Raw genomic sequence first — 27248 nt, forward strand, 5'->3', positions numbered from 1 at the left:
ACAGATTGGGTCAGATTATACATTATACTTCATTCCTGTTAGGAGAGCCTTACATCTAACTTAATACTGATGTTTTGTTCACAGGACATAATAGTATTATATATGGAACAGAAACCTCAAACCTCTTAAAAAGACCCCATAAATACTAAGTTAAGTACTTGTCTGGTTCTTTGTGTTATGATTGTTCGCTGATTAATGTTCTTGATGACTTGTGAACAGAATGTTGTTCTGTATTTTTTATCCTTTTCAATAAATATTTTGAACAAACAGGGTTAGGGATAGGGAAACTACTAAATACAAAAAAATAAAATAGTTTGACATGCATGTGCTTAAATTACAATTGTAAATGATTCAAGCAAATATTAAGCAATGAATATTTTAAAAGTATCAACTCTAAAAATAAAGTTCAAGACAACTGCTAATTTTGGTATTCAGGTTCTTGAAAAACATGAATTAACATGTAGGCTTCTTTATAATTAGATAAAAAATAAAAACTTGTTCATCTCTAGGACTGAAAAGAAGTCTCCTCCCTGAATGGTATGATAGTTGGACATTTTGTGCTGTTTGTATTGCATATAATCATCTAAACAGATTAACGTTGGAATAAAACTCCTGAATTTCATTTTGCTATAGCTTTTGGTTTTAGTGTGCCAGGCCAAGAGCTCTGCTGGTTATTATCTGGCCAACACTTATAAAACCTTCTGTTGGTACAGCAGAATTTCACTGTTATTTTTTTTCTTGTTGTTTCAATTGTCCACATCAAATATACGTTGTTGTTTTTTTCTTGTGTATCATCCTGTGTCAACTGTTACACTGCCAATACGTTTAAGTTAGTAGGTGCTGGAGACAGAAAGCAAATCTGGAAACAACTTTTCTCGCTGATCTCACTTGCTGAGCAATTAGGACTGAAAGCCTGGTCAAACTAAAGTATGTGTTTCGCTCTCTTTGCGAGGGTTTTGGCTCTAAAGTTGGTCATTATGTTGAGGAATGTTAGAAAATGAGAATTCAGACCAAAATAACAGTTAGCATTGTGTGTTGTTTGTAACTTGTACTATTTGAACCATACATAAAAATTACAGAAATAAAAAAAACACAATATATAGTGAATTTGGAAATTTGCACATTTACAGTTCCATCTACAAGTATTTATAGCCCCTGGGTAGTGTATTTTATTGGGATTTTCTGTGAAAGACCAACACAAAATTCAATTCAATTCAATTCAATTTTATTTATATAGCGCCAAATCATGAAACATGTCATCTCAAGGCACTTTACAAAGTCAAGTTCAATCATATTATACAGATTGGGTCAGATTATACAGATTGGTCAAAAATGTCCTATATAAGGAAACCAGTTGATTGCATCAAAGTCCCGACAAGCAGCATTCACTCCTGGGGAACCGTAGAGCCAAACAGTGCAAACCTGTGAGTAATTTAGTTACTGAAGGTTCTAACTTGAGAAAATGTGAAAAAGTTCACGGGGTTTGAATATTTCTTCAAGGCACTCAGCATGGACTTTGGACATTTGTCAAAAACTTTATTTTTCGGGTGTAAAAATACATCAGCTTACAAGATAAAATAAGAAAAAATTGTGGGAAAACAAAGAATCACCATTCATTTGTTACCATAGGTTAACTGATGCTTTGAACTTGTTCAGGAAGTCAAGCTAATTCACACGCGATCTTTCACATACAGAGCTGGCCATAAGAAACATGCCTCACCAATGTGGCTGGTCAACTTAAGCCATCTAGCTGTAGCTTGGGAGGTCATGCCTTGCTGCTGGCAACATGGAGGGATGTGGTGGAAGCCTCAATGCAAAGCTTACTCAATACTCTTTAAAAAAACATCTGTTTAATCATTCCCACATTAGTTGTCAGACTAAAAGAGAGAAAATGTTTCAATAATCACAAACGGTGTTTGAAAATTTCTGTAATCAACAGAATATTCTAGTCTAGGTTTTACTACCCTATAGATTGTGGTTGTTGTATTTGTCCACTTTTATGATGATCTTAACTCCAAAAATAGCAAAGAAAATCCCCCCTAAATGTTTTGTAAATTTCAAGTGTTGTGAGACCTGACCAAATCCAGTGCGGTCTACATTTAAAAGGCTTCTTCAATGCCTTTTCCAAGTGTCTGTCAGCCCAACAAGAAGCCTTTATTTGTCAGGTCTGTCGGTGCAATAGAATGGCTTCCATTTTTACTTCAAAATACGAGTCTGAAATGTTTATGCAACAGTTTGTCAAACTTAAAGCACTAAACGTCATATCTTTGGATCATGATAATGCAGTGATATAAAAAGTAGTTCTTTTTCATAGCATTCATTTCATGTCTCACATTGGGAACGCCTTTAGGTCACGCTGAAGGCGTTCCCAATGTGAGACACTCACTCATGTTACTCAGAGAACCGGGGTTACGAAAGTAACCTAAAGTTTCCTATGTATAAATCTCTGCAGGTCAAATAAATTTTTTGTATGAAACAAAGTAACCCGGATAAATAACAAAATGCACTTTTCAAATTGTATTTTCATATATGTAGGGGGATTTATTTTTTATTTTATTTTTTTTTATTTCCAAACCAACTTATGTGGAAAGTCATTGACATCCATCAGTCTGGGAAGGGCTACAGTCATTTCTAAGGCTTTGGAACTATGAACCACAGGGAGAGCCATGGTAGGTTAGACTTGCTTCAACATATTAAGGTCACAAGTTTACAGCACTTTAGAAGAGAGACTTGACTTTAAAGAGAAATGCTGTGGTGTTTTAACATTACAAGATCTTGGTAACATAATGCTGGTGAAACTGGGAATCTGGTGTTCAAGCCAAACTCAATGTTGTGTTTTAAAAGGTTTATTATAAAAGAGACGCATATGACAGGCTGAACAGATTAAAATTGCTGGAACAAGCAGATGATGGCAGATCAGGTGATGATGGCAGAGACAGACAGGCGACCAGAGTAACAGCTGATGAGTCCCCAAGGAGGGCAGAGCAAGCAAGAAACCACACAGAAACACAAGAAGCAGGCGTTGCACACCAGTAGTAAGACAACACCGGCCAGGTGAAACTAATTATGGCAGCTGAGAGGATCATGGAATAGAGAAGGATCAGTCAGACCCAAAAACACAAACAAAAGCCCAAATTATGACAGATAAACCCTTACAAACTATCAATCAGGTTAAAACTGGAAATAAAGTTTCAGACTGGTAGAGAAAAAAGTGTCTTTATTACAAAAAAATGTAAAAACAAATAACATTGTATGAATCTTTAGTGATACAAAAAGCCAACATATTTCTTATTATTCACTAGAACTACCAGTTTGCAGTTTTTAATGGGCTGGAAATAAAAAAAAAACTGAAAAAAAATTCAAATGAAAACATCTTTTGCAATTATGAAATATTAAACACTGTTTTCAGGTCACAAGATGTATAACATAAACACAACCTTATGTATGACTTGTTTTTAAGCCACTGTGCACTTAATTCCAGGACTGCATTAGGATTACCTGACTCTAGTATTTTTATTATCTTATCTTTGAAAAATTACCCAATCTAATTAGAACAACCAGAAATCACATTAAGCAGTACTAAGTATGCATTTCAAAATACAATGGATTTCTGCCTAAAGTGTATGATATAGATAATTTTTTAAACATTTCCAGGTGATTGGTTTAGTGGTAAAGTGTTTTCAAAAAATATATTTACAAGCTGGTAAAAGAATATAGAAACAGCTGGAATTAATGGTGTGCTCCACTTAGAATAGGAGGCCAGAATTTCAGGATCCGGCATGAAAGCTCAACTGGAATACCCCCTGAAGTTGAACTTTGAACTCAAATACTAGAGGTTACAGACCAACCCAAGCTCAAAATCCAAAATGGCACTACATTTATAAAATGTATTAAAAGCTGCTCCAATAAATGAATTATTTGCACCTAATGGTCTGTGGTTAAATCAATGGGATATATAGTATTGTCCAGTATCTGTAATTTAATGTGCCTATTTAGTACTTGAATTAATAAAATACTAAAAATTACTTGCCATCATTTACACTAATAGTAATTAGCCTGATCACTGAATACAATAATTAGCAGTTCTCACTGTTTGTTTTTTTACTTGAAATTGAGTGTAAAGTTTTTCCTTGATCCGACATCCGAGGCACATGGAATGTAGCAAAACAACTTCTTCAGGAATGATGAGCTTCAATTTGTTTTTGACCTCTGAAAAGAAAATCAAACCCCAAAAGTACAACAAAAAGTTATTCACAGAAAAATTTAAAACAGTGTTAATAGCAATTAATATCCTGCATCACCACACTAAGGCTACGTTCACGCTGCAGGGAAGCGCGAACGAAATTCAATCATTCTTTCCCATAAGCGACATACATCCATATTTTCCATGGCATTGTGAACGCCCCAATCCCAATCTTTTCACCCCCCAAAAATCTGATTTGTTCCATTTCCGTATGTGGTACTAAATCAGAAATTATTTGGATATTTTTTCAAATCATCTGCAGTCTGAACGATCATGTTGCATTTCATCCACTGTTTACGTCACTGTCCTGGCTCGCACTACACATCCACCCACAGTTATCGCTCCACTAAAGGAGAGACGGTGACCGGCATCCGCGTTTTTTGAGTTTTATTTTATTTATTTTTTACAAAGCTTTATTGAACACTTCTAGAAACACTTACATCTGTCATTAATTCCGAAAAGCGCCACTGTGTGACGTCTCCTTTTATTACCTGTGCATGCGTGTCGCTTTGCATTCTTAAACTGTTTAGACAGCAGCCTGACGGAGCTCAAATTTAATAGTAGTATGAATGGCCCCAAAAAAATCCAGTTTCAGCAAAACATTAGAACTGAGCGTCAAGACCTGAAGTTTGAACGTAGCCTTAGTGACATACTGTATGACTTAGTGACATACTATATACTGCACATATATGGAAGTGCTATGCAAATTTTATAGCAATGACCCAATATTGACCTTTTTAAGTCTTAGTCAGTGCTATGCAGACATGCTGGCGGCACTGAAAAACAATTACTCACCTTTGCATGCTGAATGCATTAAGCAACTCCAACAGAAAGCCATCTATACTACTATTTGATTACTTTAAAAATTAATTGATCACTTGGGTCAGTTGATCCTTATAAAAATGAAATCTATTAATAATATGAAACAAGCATGTCAAGGCAAAAGTAATACAGTGCTTATTTTATTCCTGCTATCCCAATATACAGTACATGCACTATACAAAAATCAAAGGGCAAAAAAAAGCATACAACAGAACACATTTAATCTCCTCACATTTGGACTTAAGTAACATTTTTGATACACCAACACACACGGCAAGACAGGAGACGTTGTGACAGCAACTGCAAGTAATATGTTTGTTATAGGTATACTTACTATATACTGCACCACAGCTCACAAATCAGACCTCCGTAGACTTTCCAGCGTTTGTGCTCTCAGCCTGAAAGGTTCATATTAATATGATTAATTTTAAGTAGATAGGTAGATAGATAGATAGATAGATAGATAGATAGATAGATAGATAGATAGATAGATAGATCATCAGATATACTGTATATAGATATATATGACTACACATAAGCAAAAAGTTTTAACTGTAATGTGAAAAATGTGATATTATTGTGTAGTTTCAACCAAACTGAGTGCAGCATTTGTCTGTTTTTACTACTTTTAAACCATCTGAATATTCTTTTAAAAGGTGTTGTACAGCACCTTGCTGCCAGGCAGATCCTTGTTCTGATGCTGCTGTTTCAGTTTCAGCTTGGCTGCTACTGCCGATGGGTTTTTCACTGCTAATCCCTGAACGGTGTTTGGGCATTGGAAGACCGACGAGGCTTCAGGGGAATGAGCAGCGCCGGCCTCTTTCATGGTGATGATCGAGGCACAGACAGAGGAGTTGTCCTCCACCTCTCCTGCAGCAGAGCGGCAGCTGTGACTGCAACTGCTGAAACCACTCACGCTCTCTCCCGACGACTCCGAGCTGTCCACTGGAGAAAGGAGAAAAAGATATATAGCTGGACGAACATGGGGAGGAGTTGATCAACGGTAATGGTAAAACTTTGGTTTTAGGAAAAATCCTCCAACTTGATAGATACAACTGTATAACTGATAGAAAAAGTCGTTTGGAGACCATCAGGTCCCTAAATGTGAGGAAGTGTCCAGGCATGAATCCTGATACCAAATGATAAGTGAAGTTGCTTAGGATTGCCAGTAAACGCTTTTTACATCTACAGAGTTAATTACATTCTCCTCGAATCAATATATTCTTCAGTTTTCTTTTTAAATGTTACCCTGTAATTCATATGCTCCGCTACTGTACGTGTCTGTTCCGTTCCAGGCTGCCTCCGTGAGTCCGTGAAAAGCAAAGCCTGCCACATCCACGGTTACATCGTCTAGCTCCACCCCAACGTTTCTTGGAGCCCAAGGAGAGCATGTGCGATCATCATCATTACAAGCAGAATGCAAATGTGTTGGGAGAGAATGACCAGGTGTCAAATTAAATGTTAAATCTGGTGCAAAACAGTGGTTTGCATTCGATATTTAAGTAAAACAGTTAATATTATAGTGAATATTTAAGTAATAATGGTAATATCATCTTTATTGTCATTGAAACATACATTACAACAAAATTTGTTCTCTGCTTTTAACCCATCACCCTTGGGGAGCAGTAGGCTGCCATGTGCGGCGCCCAGGGAGCAATCTGGGGTTAAGGGTCTTGCTCAGGGACCCAGAGTGCAGGCGCTGGGGATCGAACTGGGTACTTGCAGACAACTACTCAACCCATCAAGCCACAGTCGCTATTTAAATAATTGTATTTTATTTATGGTTAACGATCTCTATTTAAACCATTTAAATTTGACAAACTGGAGGTCGTTGACGTTCTTTTTTCTGTTCACTACAATTGCAATTGTGGAGCTTGACTCTGCCGGTGCCAGAGAGACCGGCATGGAACAGAAAATTGGAGTTGTTCCATAATTTGATGGTGAACGATGGACAGTGGGTCCGCTGGCGGTGACGTTCGGAGACGTTCTCATTGATTAAAATATCAAAGTAGTTCCTACGGATGTGCACCTACGGGAACGGAACGGAGCACTAACGGAGGATGTGGTATCTGGGCATTACTGTGCTTCCATTAAATTTTTACTCACATAGTAAGTTCTGATTTCCACACTCATGGTCCATATCATCCTCCTCTAGAGCTCCATGGGGCGAAACGTATCCCACGAGTCCACCTGAGACTACCCGTCGCTTTGGGCCACCAACAAATCCAACAGGGGACATGGAACCCCGGCCAGAGGAGGAGGAGGAAGAGCTGCTGCCTGAACCTACAGATTTTGGTCTTTTCTCCAGAGGCCCACCCTGGGAACTGCATGACCCCAAGGAGGACAGCACCTTGCTTTCTACAAGGACAAAGGTAAATAAGTTTCTGTTAAAGGAAGTATGACCAAACAATAAAAGTCAAATTATGATTAAAAAAAACATCCCAGCATCGGAGCCAAATATTTACCTCTCCCTATCAGAACATAGTTTATGGCCCGGTCACTGATAGCTGCTTCACTGGGCTGGATGTCCATGAAGGGCTTGTTTCCAATACCCAAGAACACTCTCTCCTGCATACGGACCTCTGGAAAGATAAGCTAAATGTCAGCTGACACAGATTTAAAACTTAGAACAAAGCAGAAACTCATCATGTAAAAACTGCAATAGTAAAAAACAGTGAATCAAAGATGCACTGTGTTGCAGTAGTATGATCTAACATTAAAACAAAAATCAACCTTTGATCTGAATGTCAAAGTCATCATTAACATTTTCTCATTTTTTAAGTTTGTAATTTAATTTAGTTTCCTGCCTGCCTGTCTTCAGTTCACTTAGGAAGTTTATTTTGTCATAGTCTATTCTTTCACCATTCTTGTTAGATTCTGTTTTCCTGTCCCTGTCATATAATTTCTCTCTCTCTCTCTCTCTCTCTCTCTCTCTCTCTCTCTCTCTCTCTCTCTCTCTCTCTCTCTCTCTCTATCTCTCTCTCTCTCCACCTCCTTCGCCTAATTACATTACACCTTTCACCTGTGGTGGTTGCTTCCCCTCTGTCTGCTCTCCTATTTATTCTGTCAGTTTCCTCTCACTCATTGTCAGGTCCTCCTTTATGCTACTCCTTGTTCTGGTTCTTGTCTTCGCCTACCCTGCCTGTAAGTTTGCTATTTGGTTTATAATAAATTATCATCTTCACTTCATCATGTGGCTCCCGTGAACACATGACAGCAATGAGATATTTCTGATGTTAGGTTCTGTGACAGACTGGCGAACTGTCCAGGGATGATCCTACCTCTCACCCAATGACGCCTGCGACCCTGCAAGTTTAAGGAGGCATAGAAAATGGATGGATGGATTTTCTTTGTTATTTCTCTTTAGCCACTAAACTGGACAAGGACCGGACAGCATGAGCAGAATGGTAAGGGATTAAAAAAAAAAATCAATTTTACACCGTTAGTGAACAGCGGCAAAGGGTGGCATATGGGGGTCTTCATGTCTCCATGACAACTAATAAATAATTTCTACTTTTATTCCTGTGATGCTAGAAAAAATTATTTTTCTTCCTACCACCCCAAACATACATGAAGGATTTTTAAACTCTAGTGTGAATGTAACTGAAACCATGTGGTTTAATCAAATAAGACTCAGATTGACTTTTCCAGCAACAAATCATTGTGAAGCTAAGGTTAAATCTTTGATACTTGAATCTGTGTTTATCTTTATAACAGAGCACTTCAGGTCCACTGTTGAGCACAGGGGTGGGTTTGTGATGCTGTGGGCATATTTATCTGTCAGAGGCTCTGGAAAGCTTGTTGGACTGTATGGCATCATGGACACTTTGAGGTTCCAGGAAAACAGGCTAATGATCCAAGTTATATAGCTAGATTGATACAAATGTGAAAAACGAAGAGCTGGTGTAAAGGGGAATGGCCAAAAGATCCCTCTTTTGGTTTTCAGCAACCTTATGAAATGCTGTTGAGTAAAAACACTCGCTGTCCCATTGGCAAAAAGGAGTTGGACAAAGTAAGTGAAAATAAAGATGCCAATAAATATCTTACCAGTGTACTAGTTTAAAGAAATTTCATTGCAACTGATCTTTAATCACAAAATAAAGGATTTAAATTAAAGGTCAATTTTCTTTTACAGAGAATTTCTGTTTGAGATAATGCTGCTTGGAAAAAGAAAACGATTTAAGGCTTTAAAAAGATCTTTATCAGGGGTTCCAATAAATGTGACTAACACTCCAGCTCCTATTAAATGAATTGCCACATAGTTTCTCACAGAGCCACCTTGTAACCAAAGTGTGTTTATTTTTGTGTTTTCCTCTGTACCCCTGTTGTGTATGGCCTGCTCCCACAGGATCCGCTCCAGGTCTTTGGTCCAAGCCTCCTTCACTTCCCGGCTCGCAGCTTGCAGTGTGTATGTGTCCTGGCTTTTCCTCTTTCTGAACCAGATTTCGAAACACAAGCCGCTGTCACCGCAGTTCTGCGTCATTCCAATATCAGACGTCTGCATTCAACAGAAGGACAACATGATTTTTGTACTGCAGTAAGCTGTAGGAAACGCTGAGCATGTATGCCATGGTGCGTTAATGAAATATATGTCGTAAGACGGGAAAAATAAACAGAACACTGCACTTTTCTGCAAATGACAATGCTACAAATGGGTAAAAGGATCAGTCTTGCATGTTTATTTTATTTTTTTGGTATGTATAGCACTAGTGGCTTGTTATTTTTGTACAGTGGGCTAACAGGAAAGGGAGTAGAGACATGTGGAACCTTACCACAGGTCAGATTTGAACCTGGGTCGGCCACGTCGAGGACTAAGGCCTCCATACAAGGGTCATGCACACTAACCACTGCACCACCAAAGCACCCCCTTTACATGTTTATTTAGATTTTTTTTTTTAAGTTTATTCATACACCTTTATAGGTTTATTATAATTAAAATAGAATAAAGTAGCATAGTTGTTCAAGTTACACATAATGAGGTTAGCTATGCTTAAATTAAATGCTGCTTTATGTGGATTTAGCTCTCAAAGTCCTTCTCAGCATGTGAGGTACAGTATATACAGGTGTTTCCAAATCTTGGGACAGATTAGAAATGTTTTTTTGTTTTTTTTCTGCAGGAAGTATGTGTGTGAATGCGCATGCTGATCTATATGGGTACCTTGAAGGACTGTTTGTAGACGTATGTGTCGTTTCCCACATCCGTCTTTCTGGTCTTGCTGAAGAGAACGAGGTCTTGAAAGAGGAAAATGTGACGGAGACATTTCTTCTTCCTGAAAGTTACCAAGAACTCATCCTGGCGTATCAGCTGACCCTGTTCTTTCAGATTGACCTGTGGAAGCATCACAGGGAAGAGTGGTTATTTACAGTAGAAACCGATTTTCAGAATGGTGTTTCGTTTTCTTTTTTTCTTTATTTTCTTTGCTGTACAGTGTCTTTAGGGACAGCAGGAATTGCCCCTGAACAGATGTCGACGTAAAACCACAACGGCTTCTTTATCTTTAACAGAATCCATCTGTTTGCTATCTAAGAAATAACTAATTTTCTGTGACTCCAGCTCCATTCCATCTGTTGTTGCTCACCAGATAAAAGAGCTTCAATGTGCGCCCTACACAGCACAATTCAAGGAAAAGTTCAGGAAAGATTGATGATGTGTTATTCTTTCTAGTTCACTCCCACCTTTCCCGATCCATTCTGTAGCTGTCAGGACTACCTGACAGACAAGATCAGACAAGGCTAATAAAAGGTAAAGATTCACATTATCAGCAATGAGACCTAGCCAGTATGTTATTGCCAGTATTTCACGAGTCAGGGCTCCATTTTTAACCGTAGTGTGATGCTCCATGGAGCGCATCAGTGCCTGGAATTGTAAAGCATGTGTTTTTTTTTTTTTTATATATATATAATAATATATATATATATATATATATATATATATATATATATGTATTATGATTCCTCATATTGTCCTTGTCCGGTTTTTTTGTATTTCCCCCTATTTCCCTTTCTTTCCTCCCTCCCTCTGTCCTCTCTCTCGATTTCCTCACGCCGCCCCCGTCTAGCGGTTCCGTTGTTTTCACCGGCAGATCTGCGCCACTTTGAGCTGCACCCTTCGGCCTCCTGCTCATCCCCGACTGCCTATTCTTGCTACCATTATTCTCCTGCTCCAGCCTGGTACTGTCCATCTGCTTCAGCTGCCACTATTCATCCTTTTAAATAAACGTCTTAATCGTGACTCTGTGTGCGACTGAATTTGGGTGTGTCAGCCTCAGTTCATGACATATAGCAAAGCTGCAATCTTACTTGATATTGTCTCGTCACTGAGTTAAAACAACCATTGAGTCCCTGCTTACATCACACTGGCGGATGGCGTCCATGGCCAGCAGGTTGTTGCCGTGGCGGAGCTGGAAGTGGATGACTTCCAGAGCTGCCTTGATCTCAGCGACCTCTCTCGTTTGCTCTGGTCCACACTCCCTCATCACGTCCTGCAGCAGCAAACTGTACTTACTGATGCGCTGCACAGGCTTCAGCAAGTAGGACCATAAGTCCATTTTATCCCCCAGCTGCAGCTGTTTTTGCTAAATGGTGCAACATAAAAAAAAGTTGATGTTAGAAGGAAGGGGTACAACTCAAGAGTGCAGATGAGGTTTGAGATGGTGAATGAAAGTTGTTGGGTCCAAATTACTGACAATCGAGTTACGTTTTGAAAAAAAAAAAAACAAAGTGAGGGAAACTCGGTTCTTCAGTCGGTTTAAACATATAACATGAAATAAACTTCTGAACTGATGCCACACAGTGGATTGAACTCATATACAGTGCCTTGCAAATGTTTTCATACCCCTTGACCTTTTTAAACTCTTTGTCACATTACAACCACAACAGTAGGCTATTTACTATTTTTTTGTGACACACCAACACAAAGTAGCACAGAGTAGAAAAAAGCAATACAAATATATATTCAGAAACATTTATGAAAAAGTTTGGCTCCATTTGAATTCAGCACCCTTTACTATCACACCTCTAAATAGAATCCAGAGCGACTAAGTGCCTTCTGAAGTCATCCCAAAGCTTTGAACATCTTACAGGGCTCTTTTCAACCCATCATCCTAAAATAGGATGAGTGTGGCAGAACTGCAAACCTACCAAGACATGGCCGTCCATCCGGACTTTCAGGCTGTGAAAGTAGAGCGATTATCACAGACGCAGCCAAGAAGCCTATGCTAATTCAGGAGGAGCAGCAGAGATCAGTAACTCAGAACCTGTCCACAGGAAAGCTAGTTGTGAACTCCACAAATCTGATCTCTATAGGAAGGTGGCAAAAAGAAAAAAATGTTGTAAAAAAAAAAGCCACAGCCATCATGTTTGGCCATAAGGGAACAAAGCAAACATGTTTAAAAAAGTACTTTGGCTAGATTAGACTAAAAAAAAGAAACAAATGAAACCTTTTGGCCAATATGCAAAACATTATGTATGGAGGAGAACTAACATGGCCTGTACACACCGTCCACCGAGGGGAGAGTTGATGGGGAAATGGTTGGAGCTAAATACAGGGCAATCTAGGATGAAAACTTGTAAAAGGCTGCAACAGACTTGAGACGGGGATAGAGGGTCACCTTCAAGCAGGACTCTAAATGTCTGATGACAGCTACAACACAATAGTTTAGTTCAAAGCATATTCATGGTCTAGAATGGTCCAGTCAAACTCCAGATTTGAAATCAAGACTTGAAAACTGATGTTCACCGATGCTCTCCATCCAATCTGGGTGAGCTTGAGCTATTTTGGGGAAACGAATGGGCGACATTCCATCCTCTGTATGGGCAAAGCTGGTAGATACATACCACCAAATGATTTGTATCAACCCAGTTACACTACTATTAGATTTTTTTTCCTTAAAATATTTAGCCTATCCATGCTGTTGCTCCCTGCAGGTAGTGGGCTCACACAGAGCGGGCATCCTGTAGCTTCTTCAGGCTGAGTCCGGCCGAGCCCCAGGAGCCAAAGCTCGGCCAAAGGCGCTGGCCACAAAGCTTCCCTTACAAAGCCCCGGTCAGTAATAGAAGGTGACCGCTCACACTGAGCCTGATTCTGCTGGAGGTTTCTTCCTCTTAAAGGGGAGTTTTCCTCTCCTGCATGCCTGGTATGAGGGATTGCTGCAAAGTCAACAACATATTGCCAGCGAATGTCCACTGTGGCTGCAGGCTCTATTAGGAGGAATGAATGCTGGAAGTCAATACCTTGATGCAATCTGCTGGATTTCCTTTGACAGAAAACTTTTCAACCAATCTGTCTGTATAATTGGATTGAATTGACTTTATAAAGTGCCTTGAGATGACGTGTTATGAAACGGCGCTGTATAAATAAAATAGAACTGAATTGAATTCAATGCTCCAATGTGTGAATCTGACAAAACATGAAAATGTTCAAGGGGCAAGAACACTTTTACAAAGCACAGTAAAATCTAGTGAAATACTAGGTCCTTTTCCCTGCTACGGGGTTCAAATTATTTCTAGCAGACAGATGTAAGACAATAAACCAACAAAGAGTTTCTCACATTAAAGAAAGTTTTTCCATGATTGGTAAGAAGACGGTCAGACTGGGGTTTATTCTTGCTGTAAAGGGCATATAAAGCAAAGCTCTCTCTCTGAAATGAAAGGAACAAATAAACCCCATTAATCATCCTCATCATCCTCATCATCATCATCATCATCTTTAAAACCATATATGTCAGGAAGTAAAAGGCAAACCTAAAGATAAGAATAGGAGGGAACACTTTTAAAAAAAACCTCAACAGTTAAAAAAGTAAGACATCTTTGGAGGCATCAGATGGATCCTCAGTCTCCAGCTACGAAACATCTGGAAGGGTTTTCATTGTAATGATTAAGGTCAATTACCCCGATTTAAGGCCAAAGCTAGAAATCGTGACTCTACATGGAATAAAATCTGCCAAACCATAGGTGGTTCTGATAAATGGTACATAGTTTTGTTTAGGCCCATAAAAAATAAGATTTTTAGGTGCACACTCTGGAAGGAAAGCATTTCAGAAGCTCACATGACGTAAAAAGCAGCGTCCCACTCTGAAGGGTTCCTTCACGCAGCTCTCCAGTTCATCTAAGAAATAGTGACGGTGAAAGTCATGGAGGTTTTCCAAGTTCCCAAAAATGCTGCCCCTCTGGCCCCGGAGATCCTGAGGGACGTCTGCTCTCTCCAGCTCTGGAAAATAGTTCTCTCGGACATAACCCAGAGCTTTGACATACTCCCGCTCTGTGGACAGTAGCTCCTCCAAGATCTTCTGGACTTTCCTGTTCCAAAGGGTAGGAAATGAAAAATGCAAAGTTACTGATCTTATTAAATCATGCTTTGTTTCCTTTGGACATGAATCATTTTTCATTCAAGTGAATCTACAGCTGGAATGACAAATGTACAGACCCTGTACAAAAAGACAACTTTTTTTTCTCATTGTCTGAGATTTTATCAGACTTAACTTCTCCTGCTTCAGGTTAGTTAGGATAAACCAAATGATTTATAGTTGCTAAATGCCAGATTATTAAAACAGATGCTTTATTTAGATTTGTTATTTACCTTTTGTTATTCAGAGGTTGAAATACATTTTTGTTAGTGTTTGGTACAACTGGGCTTTATGATGGCTGCTTTAAAACATTTGACTTTATTCTTCTTCACAAAACTTGTTACTAATTTGGTGGGTTGCTTAGCGTCAACATCTACTTGCCCCCAATCTTTAACTTCCTGGCTGATGTTCTCACATGTTGCTTGCATTTCCAAATAACCTCCTTTCATACTGATCCAACCTATTTTGTAAAACGCTCCAGTCCATCCAGCAGCAATGAACCCACACAACATGATACTGCCACTCGGGGCCTGGCACCACTCATTTCTCTGTTTTCTTTATGAATAAAATGTTACAAGTAAGTCAATATTCGTGATGGTTAAACGGGGCAATGTCCTCATTTCAGAAAGCGATGCCCTAAATGCCCCCCTGTGGCACCAGACCTGCTGTCACACCCATTTGTTAAAGTTGAGATGATGTTGTCCAGTTTGCAAGCTTCCCTCTTTTTCTTCCGTATGTAACGATTGTCATTATTGGTTATCACATCAATTGCTGTTTCATCAGACCACAGGACATGCCTCCAAAAATTAACGTCTTTGAACAGATGAGTGTGACACCTTCTGGCACCTGGAGATTGTACCCAGTAATGAACTTGGGAAGGTATAAAATTATCTTCCTAATATCTTGGCTGATTTTCATTTTAGATTTTGTTCCTTCTGATGTTACACAACAAAGCAGTCTGTTTGTGGTGTTGCTTTAAAATTCACCCACAGGTGTGCCTCCAATTAACTTGTTGTTATTGACTATCAGGAACTTACAAAGCCAGCACATTGACCTCTAGGCTTTTCCAAAATGTTTGAACGCATCCGTGGAAATCTTAGTCAGACAATCTTGTCACAGTGAGAAAAAAAGATTATGTTTTTTACAGTGCCTATATACATCCCGTTTCAACTTTTTACGGTCATATTCTGTATATCATAATATGCTTTCTGGTGAGGCTGCTTAGTCAGATTAAAATGCCTTTTTTGAAAGTAGTAACCTTTAAGAAGGTGTTAAACCTACTTTTCATTTAGCCCACATTTTTGGGTTTTGGTTGGTCTGATCTAATAGTCAAAACTTGAATGCAGTATCATTAGCTGTAAGCAGAAAGTTATCATAATTAAGACTTGAAAAATCAGTCTGTGTAAAAAAAAAAAATCATATAATTTGTTTTGCTTAGCCCATTCAGTTGTAATAAGCAAACAAATTTATTGAATATGACTGTATGTGGGGAAATTTGCTGCTTAACACTTAACTGCTCTTTCGCTAAAATCTGATGAAGGGGGGGATTACTTACAAAATGTTGCTGTCATTGTTTTCTGTTGGAGTGAGTAATGTCTCTGAACTTCTTGAATCCTGGGGGCTCAGGGTGGAGGTCGTATCGTCTTTACCCTCCCCCTGATCACAGCTTCTTTTCGACTCGCAGCTCAGGTTTACAGGCCGTGAGCCCTCGTCATGATGGGGAACATCCAGCTTTTGGGTGGGCTGCAGATTTTGATCCAGGGAGTGTTTCCTGCTGTGACAGTGTTTGTGACTTAGAGGCAAAAAGCCAGAGATGATCATCTCATAAGAGCCCTCGCTTAGAGACCGACCCAAAGTTTGGTGGGAAGGAAAATCCTTCTTTGGAGCGCCTGCACCGCTCAGATCTACAACACTGTGGTGTTCTTTTGGCTGGCATTTGCCTTCTGTATTAAAGCCATCCGTTTGGGGCGAAAGAGGAGAGCTTTCAGATTTTGTTTCAGGAAGTTCTTTCTTGATTCTGGAGTCAGACTCAAAGTTGTGCTTGAAGCATACTGCAGAGGTGTTTTGTCTTCCACATTCTGCACCACTGACAGCCTCTGCATGAGTTTGTGGGACCTGAGAGCTCTGAGCCTCCCCCAGCTCACCCCTTTTCCCCTCCCTCTCCATTTCGCCGTGTTCCCTTAGAGGGTTTGCAGCTGTGCTCGCCTGGGCCTGGTTCTTATCTACGCCTTTAAACTTCTTCTGCAACTCCTCCAGACGCCGCTTGACTTCTTGGCTCTGGACCCAGGCTGCATTCCACACTCTCAGCATCCCAGAGGCCTCTGCTCCCATAGCAGAGGCCTTAGCTCTCAGGGCCTGGAACTGTGTGGTGGAAAATTCACCAGCTAATCTCTCCTTGTGCATTTGGAGCATGTTTAGAGTCTGAGCAGAGCAACATCCCTCTTCTACCTGCTCCAGAAGTTTACTACCTTCTTTGGCCCAGGCCGTTGCCTGTAAATGAGAAAAATAATAATGATTACAGCTTTAAAGTGGGCCGAAGACATAAAAATAGGTAGTAAAGGTTTGTTGGAAATGTGTAAAGCCACAAACCTGTTCACAAAATCTGTACATGTGCACCATCAACACTAAATCTTTCTGCCTCTGTTCTGCCCGCAACCTGAAGTCTTCCACGTTGGATTTGAAAGTGCCGACGAGGGTCAGAAATATCTCAGCAGCAGGACTTGAGTTACCGGGGCCAACAATCTTCACCGCCTCTGTGACGAGTTTCAAGGCATGCTGCTGTTTGTCCTGTAACAGATTAAAAGGCATCAGGTGGAGTGAAAATATTCCTTCCTCTTTAGGATTTTCATACAAACCATAAACATCATTGTATTTTGAGAGGATTTTACTTCACAGGCAACAAAAAGCAGCAAAAAGCTTGCGGATATATGGTTCTCAATTACTTATTTTTCGGGGGGGGGCAGCTTTTTTGAGAGAAAACCTACAAGGCACGGGTGTGCAACCTATATACGGAGGCCTTAGTCCCCCTTCCTGTCAGGTTCCTTTCAATAATAAAGACAACTAGTGCCACAAAATAAAAGCAAAAACAAAGTGCATCACCCTGAAGATACCATCCCCGCTATGGTAGTGACAGCATCATGCTGTGGAAAACAATCCTTGGTATTAATTTTTTCATAAAGCAATAAAAAGGTGTAGTGTGCATTCTTCAGCCCCTGTTAAATCTGATACCCATTCGTTGCAGCCTCATGGTGTGAGGATGTTTTTCCTTCCACTTGGAAGAAAGCCATCATTGGAAGAAGCAAGAACTTAGATCTAGATCTACAAACATGCTGGAGACATACTTCAAAAGATTTCCAGATTTAGCTACAGTGAAATATGGTTCTAAAAAAGTACAAAACGAATGGAGCTGAATAATGATCCATGCAACAAGTGTCACATTCAGATTTGTAAAAATGTCTAATTTCTTTCCACTTCGCAAGTATGCTCTGTTTCGTGTTTCTCTGTGACTTAAAAGCACAATAAAATGCATTGAAATTTAATATAACAAAATGTTAAAAGGTTTAATGATTATGACTATTTTTTACAACACCCTGCAATTACTTCCCAGTGTGGTCCATAATTTCCTCCTACCAATGTAGCAATTAGAATCTATTAACAAGTGTAAAACAGAGAAGAATACAACAATGAGATATGGCTGAGTTGAAGCAAACACGATTTCCCCTTTGTGCATTAGTGTACCTTGAGTTTAGTGAGAAACACATTAAAGTCTTGTGAGGCTTTCTCCCTGCCCACCAGTGTCTCATCTGTTGCGTAAGAGTTCTTCAGCATCTGTTCCCCCTCTGTACTGAACCACAATCCCTCCTGCAAGGAATAAAGCGGTAGGCATAAAGTGTTGCCTTACAACTTGGCAAGTCGTGAGCTTAATGTAACATATGGAGTATCAAAGAAACATATGAGCTTTAGGTCCAGAAAAGTCGATTAATGTGCTGAACTTTTGTCGATTATTCAGAACTGCAGTTACCGAGATGATTTTGGCCTCGATCTCTCTGTGCCGGAGCAAGACTTCCAGGTGCTGCAGTGACTCATTTGATCTCATCACCAACATGTGGAGTTTCTCCTCAACTTGGTCGTAAAGACTCGTTGCTAACTCCAAAGCATCTCTGCATTGAGACAGAAACAAAACCAGACATCAAGCTAGAATAGATAAAAATGTCCCACTGCTAGAAATCATATATGATTTTTCTGTTTTGTAGCAGGACTGATCTGAATTTGTGCCTATTAAATGTAGCGCTTCACATTTTAACGTCGCACTCCAGGAGATCACGGTCCATAAAATTTTTACATGTTGAAACAATACAAGAGCAAAATCCCCTGATATTTGAGGCAGAGAATCTAAAGATTCTAAAACGTATAAAGAAAATAAATCCCAGAGGGTCTGTTAATTGTTTTTCCACTGCAGATACAAGACTAATGACAACTGGTACCAACCCCAAGAATTAAGAAACTTACTTTTTTGCAACAATACTTATTTCTCATTGCAACAAACATTCCAATGAAACTTGTCCTCCACATTTAACCCAACCCTTAGGGAGCAGTAGGCCGTCATTATACAGCTCTCTGGGGCTAAGAGTCTTGCTCAGGGATCCCGAATGGCCGTTTCAAGGCCTTTCTCTCTTGTAATTTGGATTATTATTAACCTGATTCTTAGTAGATGGATTTCATTCTGCAGAGCTCCACACATCCATCTGGTATCGCTGGCATTGGGAGGGATTTCATTACCACATAAAATGGACAAGCCAATCAGGATCGTCGGGTGGGATTTTCGTAGATGTGTGCGTAATGTAGCCTTTTATTTGCAGATTTTCAATGCACAGATGACATCGGTCATTTCCTGACATCGTGCTACATTCATAATAGCGACTGTTCTGTTTTGGTTTCGATCAGTTCTTTATGTTCTCTAGATTGTGCTTTCTTTACTCTCTTATCTTTTTAAGTGTTTGTTTATATTTTAGTTCTTACGTCTATGGACTTGTTAGTGGATTTTGTTCTTGGCTAATTATTGGATTATGTTGTTGATTCTTTCTTGTTCATTTGGTATTATATTCTGATGGATTTCTTCCTTTTGTCCTTGTCAATTATTCTGTCTCAGCTGTCTGCTCTCATTGTTCTCAGCGGTTGCTCATTTCTCATCTGATTACTTTTACCTGTGTTCTGCCTCAGTTTCTCCACACCTCCTCCTGTATCTAAACTCCCTGGTTTCTTCCCTCTCTGCTGGTTTCCCTATGGACTTATACCTCCTGCTTCCCTGTTCCACTGTACCCACTGTATTTCAGTTCCAGTGTGTCTTGCCCGATTCCCCGAGTGACGACAAAGGACGTTTTTGTATGTATCATTAAACCTTTTTGCTAATACTTCATCCTGCACTTGGGTTCTTCCTAAAGCAAGCCAGCGTAGGGCCTGATCTTCAAAGATTCCAAATAAGGTCTGCTAATTTGTGTGGGTAGAAACAAGACTATGCAAGCAATAAGTGGGCGTGTTGCAGCTGAACTTCAATGATTGAGTCTGCAATAGATAAGACGTGAAAAACGGATTTGATTTGAACCATTTAAATTAGTAAATTGCGTGTATCACTGGCTGTTTGGGAGCTGCCGTTAAAGAAAGACGAAGATGAAATCCTTCAGGTAATCTCGCCAGACACACAGGACACACTAAAACGTTTTTAATGAATGGAGAACTTCTGCTGTTAAACTTTACTGAGAATATTAATTACTATTAAAAAATAAAGAGAAAAACGGTAGTTTTGTTAGCATAGGTTCCGGAAAACAGAAGAAAAAACTTTAATTTTATGTCTGATTTTAAAAAGAGGATATTACAGCTGACAAATCAGATTTAGCCCTGTTTATGATTGTTCTACTGGTTCATGCATTGGATCACATTGACATACATTAACATCCCAGTGAGCTTCCTGCTGACGTTCACAATCATGTATTAATGGGCATTTTCAACATTAGAAAGAGCATAAACTCCCTGATGGGTCTATAAACCTCATCAGATATATCCCCCCATCAGTCTGACAGGAGAAACCCTTTCTGATGATTATTTTGTCTCAGGATTTCAGTCTTTAAAGTCTGATGGTTATTCTCAGGTCAATATTCAGTTTTGTTGTTTAAAAGCATGCCGCAACTTTCAAGATACGGTATGGTATTACCACGTTACTGTGCACTGCTGTAACAGCTGTCCAGGGCAGACATTTTCTACTGTTGTTATTTCTGACAGTCCAAATCTGTTCACATGCACAGTCTATGTCTCTATGTTTGTAACATATTACATGTTACAAACACACTGCTGGTAATGCATATTTGCACACTCTGATTTCTAGGGGAATGTCTGGCTGGACATCCATCCATGCACAGTTGTTTAAATGTCTTTAGTGAGTAAAGATTCTCGATTCTCCTTTCTCTGTCATTATAACAATGCCTCCTTTCTAGCCACACGGACCGCACACATTCTTGCGTGTGAGTTTGCACCTGACATACTAAATATAGATGTAAAAACTGCGCCTGCAATCAGTTTTAGGTTTGATAAATCGCTTTGCGGGTAGTAAGTATTTACATTAGCATATCCTCCTCCCATAAATTTGCATGGTTTGGTCATTAGCAGGTCTGCATATTCATGAAGACACACACGCAAAAAGGTTTGCACCCACTGTTCCACTCGCTTTATATACGCAAATTGCTTTGCCCCTTATATGACGATCAGCTGTGTACGCAGCACTAATCAGTTTGCTTGTCTTTTAATCCATGCAAACCTGAAGATCAGGTCCTAAGTGTAATAAATCTATGTAATATATAAGTTTCACTTTCTAAAATAAGTAACACATTTTTTTTTACCTAATCATAATAGTAACAGTTTTTTTTTTTAAATATACCTGAATTTGTATAAAGCAGTATGTTTATTATCTAAAACTAACCTCTCAGTTCACAATGAACCTGCACAGACGATTTTTACGTAGTCAGTGTTGCAAGCCATTGCTTCCCCAGAACCGTGTGGGGGTGAAGAAACTAGTCTTAAAGTGCAGTGCAGTTTCTTAAGAAGAAATGACTTAAGTTCTGTTATTTCATGTTACTCTATTGCAAAATGGGGGTTTGGACAACCTGCTAAAGAGAAAGTAAAAATGTCACTCCTGTACCTGTAGTCCTCAGACTGTGGAAATCTGAATTCCTCTTTCCTCATCCTTGCCAGCAACGTTCCTCCTTCCTTTTGCAGAGTTACCAGTCTAGCATCTTCCAGAACCTCCTTCATTAGGACCTTTTGCTCCCGAATGCTTTCTTGAACTTCCTGCAGTAACCACAAAACAACCAGTCAATATATGACACCTTTGAGAAAATAGACAACATCCAACACAGAATGAATATGTCCAACCTGGGCAGAGTCCATTTGTTTTCTGCTGTCCACTCTCTTGATCGCCTTTTGCAACAAACTGTTCGCCCCTCGCAGGTTTTCCATGAAAGGTACAAGTTTCTGAAAATAAATAAATAAAAGATGGAAACATAACGCCCTGTGTGGAACTGTGAAGATATCATACAATGTCAAGTGAGAGTAAAGCATAGGCAGTCTCATTCTGAAGTTCTTGTTAGTAGCTCACGTTTACGGCATGTCATGACGTGGAGCAATATTTAAGATATTGTTCACATTGTTCAAATTGTTCAGATTGGACATAACTATCATTACTTTGAGTTACTGTAAATATGCACAGCTCAACAGTCGTTGTTAATTTTTCTAAACAAGAAATATCAATCCCCCATTCCTTCATATTTTGCTTGGAGACAGATTTTCTTGTTATCTTATAAGCTGCTCTTGATGGATGTTTCTCCCAACAGCTGCACAGCAGTTTTGCCAGTGTTCAGTCCAGCCCTTGTGCTTCACTAATTCCAGGGGAATGTTGCGGTTTTTTACTTAAACCACTCAGCAATGGCCTATGTATCCTTTAAGCGAAGTAAATGTGCATTAGTCATAGAATGAACTACTCATAACAGGCAACTGAACAAAGATATGTCAGTTTTTTTATATATTTTTTGGACCAATAATCAGTTCCAGATTTGTCGACTGACAAAAAAAGTTATTGACAAATTCTGTTCTGAGTTGTCATCTTTCCTGAAAATCTTTCAGTTGAATACCTGTCTAAGAGCTGAGGTATTTGACAAATGAGAATCACCGTACTGAAGTTAAATTAAAAGGGAACAAAGTATATCTTTGATGGCAAAAAAACAATATAAAAGAGCTTCACAAATAAATTATCCCCTATGTCAACACAACCTCAGTATATTTATCAATTAAAGAGTAAATTCTATGCTCGGATAATCCACAGTCCATTTTAAGTATAAATAATGAAATAAATCTATCGTTTAAAAAAATTCTAAAAAGGTTTTTAGAGCAAAAAGGTATAAAATTAAAGACTTCTCTGGACATTTAAATAGTACAGATAATTTGAGTCAAAAAGAAAAGATTTTTTAGAATTGATCTGACGTTTAGAAAATAATGCGAGCACAAACTCTCTTGGACCAGATTGTCGGGTACATCTCATTGATGGCATGTTTGCACCAACAGAGAATCAGAAAATTAAATGGCAGCTACTACCAGGCTTAAGATGTTTAACCATTGTGAAGTGGACTACTTCCAGTTCAAACTGAATGCAAGTATGACCTGAAATTTGGTTTAAGTGACGTTCAACATCCTTTTTGAAGTTGCTGTTGTTTTGGGATTTTCACACAACAACTTCTCAGATTTAGAAACAATGGTTTGGAGAAAAAAGTATTTACTTGCTAGCAGCAGATTTGTGGACAACAATGGCATCCCAAAGCAGAACGGGTGGTTTGGTTTGAGAAGATAATAAGGCAACTTAAGCCCAAATAACTACTCGTTACAAATAAAATTAGCACAATACGTTTCTTAATGCACAACATGTTGAGCTTTGCAGCAGATTTGCTCCATTAGCAGAACACCACACCAAGGGCCACTCTTTGGTGTAAAGACAGTAACTGGAGATTTCCATCAAGTCTGTAAAGCAGCAACTGTGTGACAGGTGAGTGTAAATACAAACTTGAGGGTCTTAGTTTCACCTGCATACAAAAAAACCACAGAAATGTGTACCGAAAAGAAGAAAAAGAACAAGTTAGAGCCAGGAGAAATTGTGCACTTGTACGTGGAATTTGCACCCACAGAAAATATTCACACAAATATGCTCTGAAGGTGACTGAAGTTACACCAAAAAGATTATTGCGGGCTAGCTGACATGTAAAAATATTGTATCTGTTTGTTTTTCACTACACTTTCTTACTACTTTTTTTGTTTTTGCGTCTTTACTAAGAGTCAAATCCTCAGTCAGGCAAACTACATGCTGTCCAGTGTAAATGCTGTCCACCTAAATCCCTCTGAGTAAAACAACATTATTTCCTTTCTGTCTAAATTGGCGTTCTCGTCCAAGGCGAGCAGCTGGAACCTTCCTTGGTTCAAGTGAACTAAAGGAAATGGTCCAAATCAGAAATGCAAGCAGAGAATGTGTAAATGTTTGTGCTGTACCAAATGAGAAAAGCGTTGTATTAAGTAAGAAATTGCAGGAGCCTTGTTTATACAGAGGGTTACTCTTATGTATCATACTGTAGCTGCATAAGATCAAATCCAAAGATGTGAAGCTTATAAAAATATTTACATCCTCCAAACTATTCCACATTTGGTCCCATTACAACCAAGCTGCCTAGTTTGTAAATAGTCCAGCTGTGTGAAAATGATTCCCAGTATAAATAAAGCAGTTGTAAGTCTTAACAGAGATGTTAGATAAAAACAAAGAAGTAAAAAAATAATAATAATAAGGATTAAGAGGACCAAATAATACCCTAGACAGTTTAGGGATAAAAAAAATGTGGTAAAGTTAAAGGTAAAATGTCCCAATTTTGTGGTGTGTGGTTATGGTTTTCATTTAGATTAATTTATTTTAGTGTTTTTCTTGTCATGTATTATGCGCTGCAGGTCTTGCTATACTCTGTTGCTTTTTGCCATTTGGGTTCTGCCTTATTCTTCTTCAAGCCTGTAAGTTTTGTTTTTTATTATTAAAAAGACTCTAACTCACTAAGCCTGCCTGTTTGCATTTGGGTCCTACTCCAAAGAAACATTGTTCTGACATTAAAGGAGGGTTAAATTGTAAAATAATGCTCCTCTAGCCAACTGATAATGGAAGAAAAATCAATCCTATGACTGAGCAAGGAGACCATTAATCAGCAGCCAAGGGGCACATAGTAACCCTGGAGGAGCTGTAGTGGCCCGCAGTTCAGGTGGCAGAATCTTTTGACATGACGACTATTAGTGTTGCACTAAACAAATCCAGACAATGTGGAACAATGCAGAGTAGGAAGTAATAAAAAAAAATCATCTGTGCAGTTTGCCTCCATCCCTGTAGTGGACCCGGCAAACATGGTGAATAGGCACCTTGGTCAAATGAGACATGCAAAACACAATATTAGGTGGAAAATTTACACTGCACAACATCCTGAGCCTGTTCTTCAACAGAATACAAGAAGCTGGTTACAGCTGATGGTAAAACAGATGAAGCCATTGACAGAGTTTTCCTGGATTAAACTCTCTTAAAGGCTGCAAAATACTTGAGACAGGAACAGAGATTGACCATCAAGAAGGCCTTAATATATAGGCCCTGAGATATAATGGAAGGGTTGAGATCAAAGCATGTGGCCTAGTCAAAGTCCAGCCCTAAATCCAAAAAGCTCCCCCTTCAATCTAACTGAGTTTGAGGTATTTTGCAATAAAGAATAGGCCAAAATTATCTAGATCTGAAAAGCTGGAAGAGACTGAAGAGCCCCCACAGGTGGTTCTTAAAAGCATTTGCTAAGAAAAGTAAAACATTCATGCACATGATAATATGTCCTTTTGCTTCCACTTTACAGTTACAGCAAAATGCATAACAAAGCATCAGAAAGTGAAACGACGTTGTACATGTTGTTCACTGTTACAAATACCTTGGTGGCACATTGTTATATCTGGTCAGGTAAGGGCGAGACTCTCACATCTTTACTCATAGATAGTTTTAATCTTGCATACCACACTATACGTATAATTAAACAGTTAGTAGATGTTTTATCGTTTAGTACCATGTACTGTATATATGTGGCGTCTTTTATTTCATGTTTTATGACATGAAGGGAGATTTGATGAGGTTTCTGTCAAGTCTCTGTCAGCATTATTACCCTATTTGTCAGACCTTTTTCCAGTAAAAGATCTAGTAAACATGTTCTCACATGAAAAGCACAAGCTGCCGCTGGTCAACCACATGTTTACATTTTCACATCATTTCCTCCAGGTTTTTTTTTCTCCTACTTTCTGAGTTTTGAAGGGAAACCAAACAGCTGTGCATGTAATTAATACCTGATGGAACTGCAGCCAGTCCTTGTGACTGTAAGTAAACGTCCCTCCCAGGTCAGAGGTCAGCTGGGGGGCTTCCACCGTCTTATTCAGGGCTCTTATGGAAGTAACAATATCCATCTATATGAAACACCACAAAGAATGTTAGGAAGCAAAGTTCACATTTCCTCTAACTAAAACAGCTACAGAAACAATGATGGCTCTGAACGTTAATGTGATTTCTGACCTGCAGACCTGGCTGCTTCTCCGGCCGGGGACAGCTGTCCTTATCGATCAACATGATAATACTGTGGACAGCGTGGAGAGCTTGCTCCTGTTACAGTCAGGTGACAAGTCAAACACAACATACAATGAGAAATTGATTTGCATTTAGAAAGCCAGACTGTATTTCTGAAGATATCATGAAATCTTTACACTAAACTACAGGGGATACAAAGTAAATTGTGCTTTACTACATCCAAACCAGGAGCAACTGCCCTTAACCCATGGGTCCTGTGTTTGCCAAAAAATAAGGGTGGTGTTGGTAGCTTAATGTCTTCCCAGAACTATGAATCTTATCAGACATCTGTGTGAGCATGTGCATGGCGTTTTCATGTTTGAACCTGTGCCATCAGTAGTGCCTTGTAGAGGTGGAGCGGAGGCGGCTTCTTCCTGCCGTTAATCACCAGCGTCATTCCCAGTTCTCGGACATCTTTTCTATTAAAAAAAATAATAATTGCATCGTGTTAGAGCACATGCTTGTTCCCTATGACACAGTAAGAGGTTCCTATGACACAGTAAAAGGTTCAGCATAATCTCATTTTAGGCTGGAGATACAACTTTGCATTTCTGTTTTTATCCCCATTTATCATAAACACGCGCACAAACAAATACAGGGTGCTCTTGTCCCATTCTACACGCTGGACCATGGCCTATCATGGTAGTTTTTTCAAATAATTGGGTTGGAAGTCCCTGAGGAAACGTATCTCTTTCTACCTACTGCTGGTCCGCCATCTGATTATGCTGATTATTTTTGTGTGCATGGTTTGCCAAACTGTAATGTAGTTTGTGCAGATTACTTTGATGATGGTATGTAGTTTTTCTTTTCACTCTTTCAGGGGCAGCCCTGCTGCGATCACAAATCTACAACTCTCGGTGTTGGAGAGAAAAATACTTGTTTTAAGAGATTTAGAACAGAGCAGGGGAAGAAGTGTAACAACTTTTTACGCAATTGTTATCTCCTCAAAATAAACTGAAATGGTGCTAAAATATGTTATGGGCGAAATTATCCATGTGTCACATGAAAACTATGTAAGCGGGCTAATATTAACATAGCTCTACAGCAGTGTTTCTAAATCCTGGTCCTCAGGATCCACTACCCTGCATAGTTTAGGTGTTTCCCCCAACTTAAAAAAATAGGGGAATAACAT

At 39.2% G+C, this 27248-nt stretch overlaps 1 protein-coding gene across 2 annotated transcripts in view; it reads right to left on the reverse strand.

The window, feature by feature from the left end:
• Positions 1-3200: 3200 nt before the first annotated feature.
• Positions 3201-27248, reverse strand: part of quo (quattro) — a 51984-nt gene continuing 27936 nt past the window's right edge. For both annotated transcript variants that reach the window (XM_036151670.1, XM_036151671.1), the window contains 19 exons: positions 26442-26535; positions 26066-26152; positions 25843-25959; positions 21832-21930; positions 21599-21747; positions 18431-18569; positions 18148-18270; positions 16999-17196; positions 15965-16899; positions 14113-14362; positions 13615-13704; positions 11416-11640; positions 10224-10394; positions 9386-9563; positions 7531-7647; positions 7172-7423; positions 5736-6010; positions 5402-5463; positions 3201-4193 (listed from right to left, as the gene is read on the reverse strand). In XM_036151670.1, coding sequence (XP_036007563.1) covers positions 5425-5463; positions 5736-6010; positions 7172-7423; positions 7531-7647; positions 9386-9563; positions 10224-10394; positions 11416-11640; positions 13615-13704; positions 14113-14362; positions 15965-16899; positions 16999-17196; positions 18148-18270; positions 18431-18569; positions 21599-21747; positions 21832-21930; positions 25843-25959; positions 26066-26152; positions 26442-26535 — 3538 coding nt within the window. In that variant the 3' untranslated portion in view covers positions 3201-4193; positions 5402-5424. The remainder of the gene's footprint in view (positions 4194-5401; positions 5464-5735; positions 6011-7171; positions 7424-7530; positions 7648-9385; positions 9564-10223; positions 10395-11415; positions 11641-13614; positions 13705-14112; positions 14363-15964; positions 16900-16998; positions 17197-18147; positions 18271-18430; positions 18570-21598; positions 21748-21831; positions 21931-25842; positions 25960-26065; positions 26153-26441; positions 26536-27248) is intronic.

Source organism: Fundulus heteroclitus, chromosome 20 (genome assembly GCF_011125445.2).
Source record: "Fundulus heteroclitus isolate FHET01 chromosome 20, MU-UCD_Fhet_4.1, whole genome shotgun sequence".
NCBI lineage: Eukaryota > Metazoa > Chordata > Actinopteri > Cyprinodontiformes > Fundulidae > Fundulus > Fundulus heteroclitus.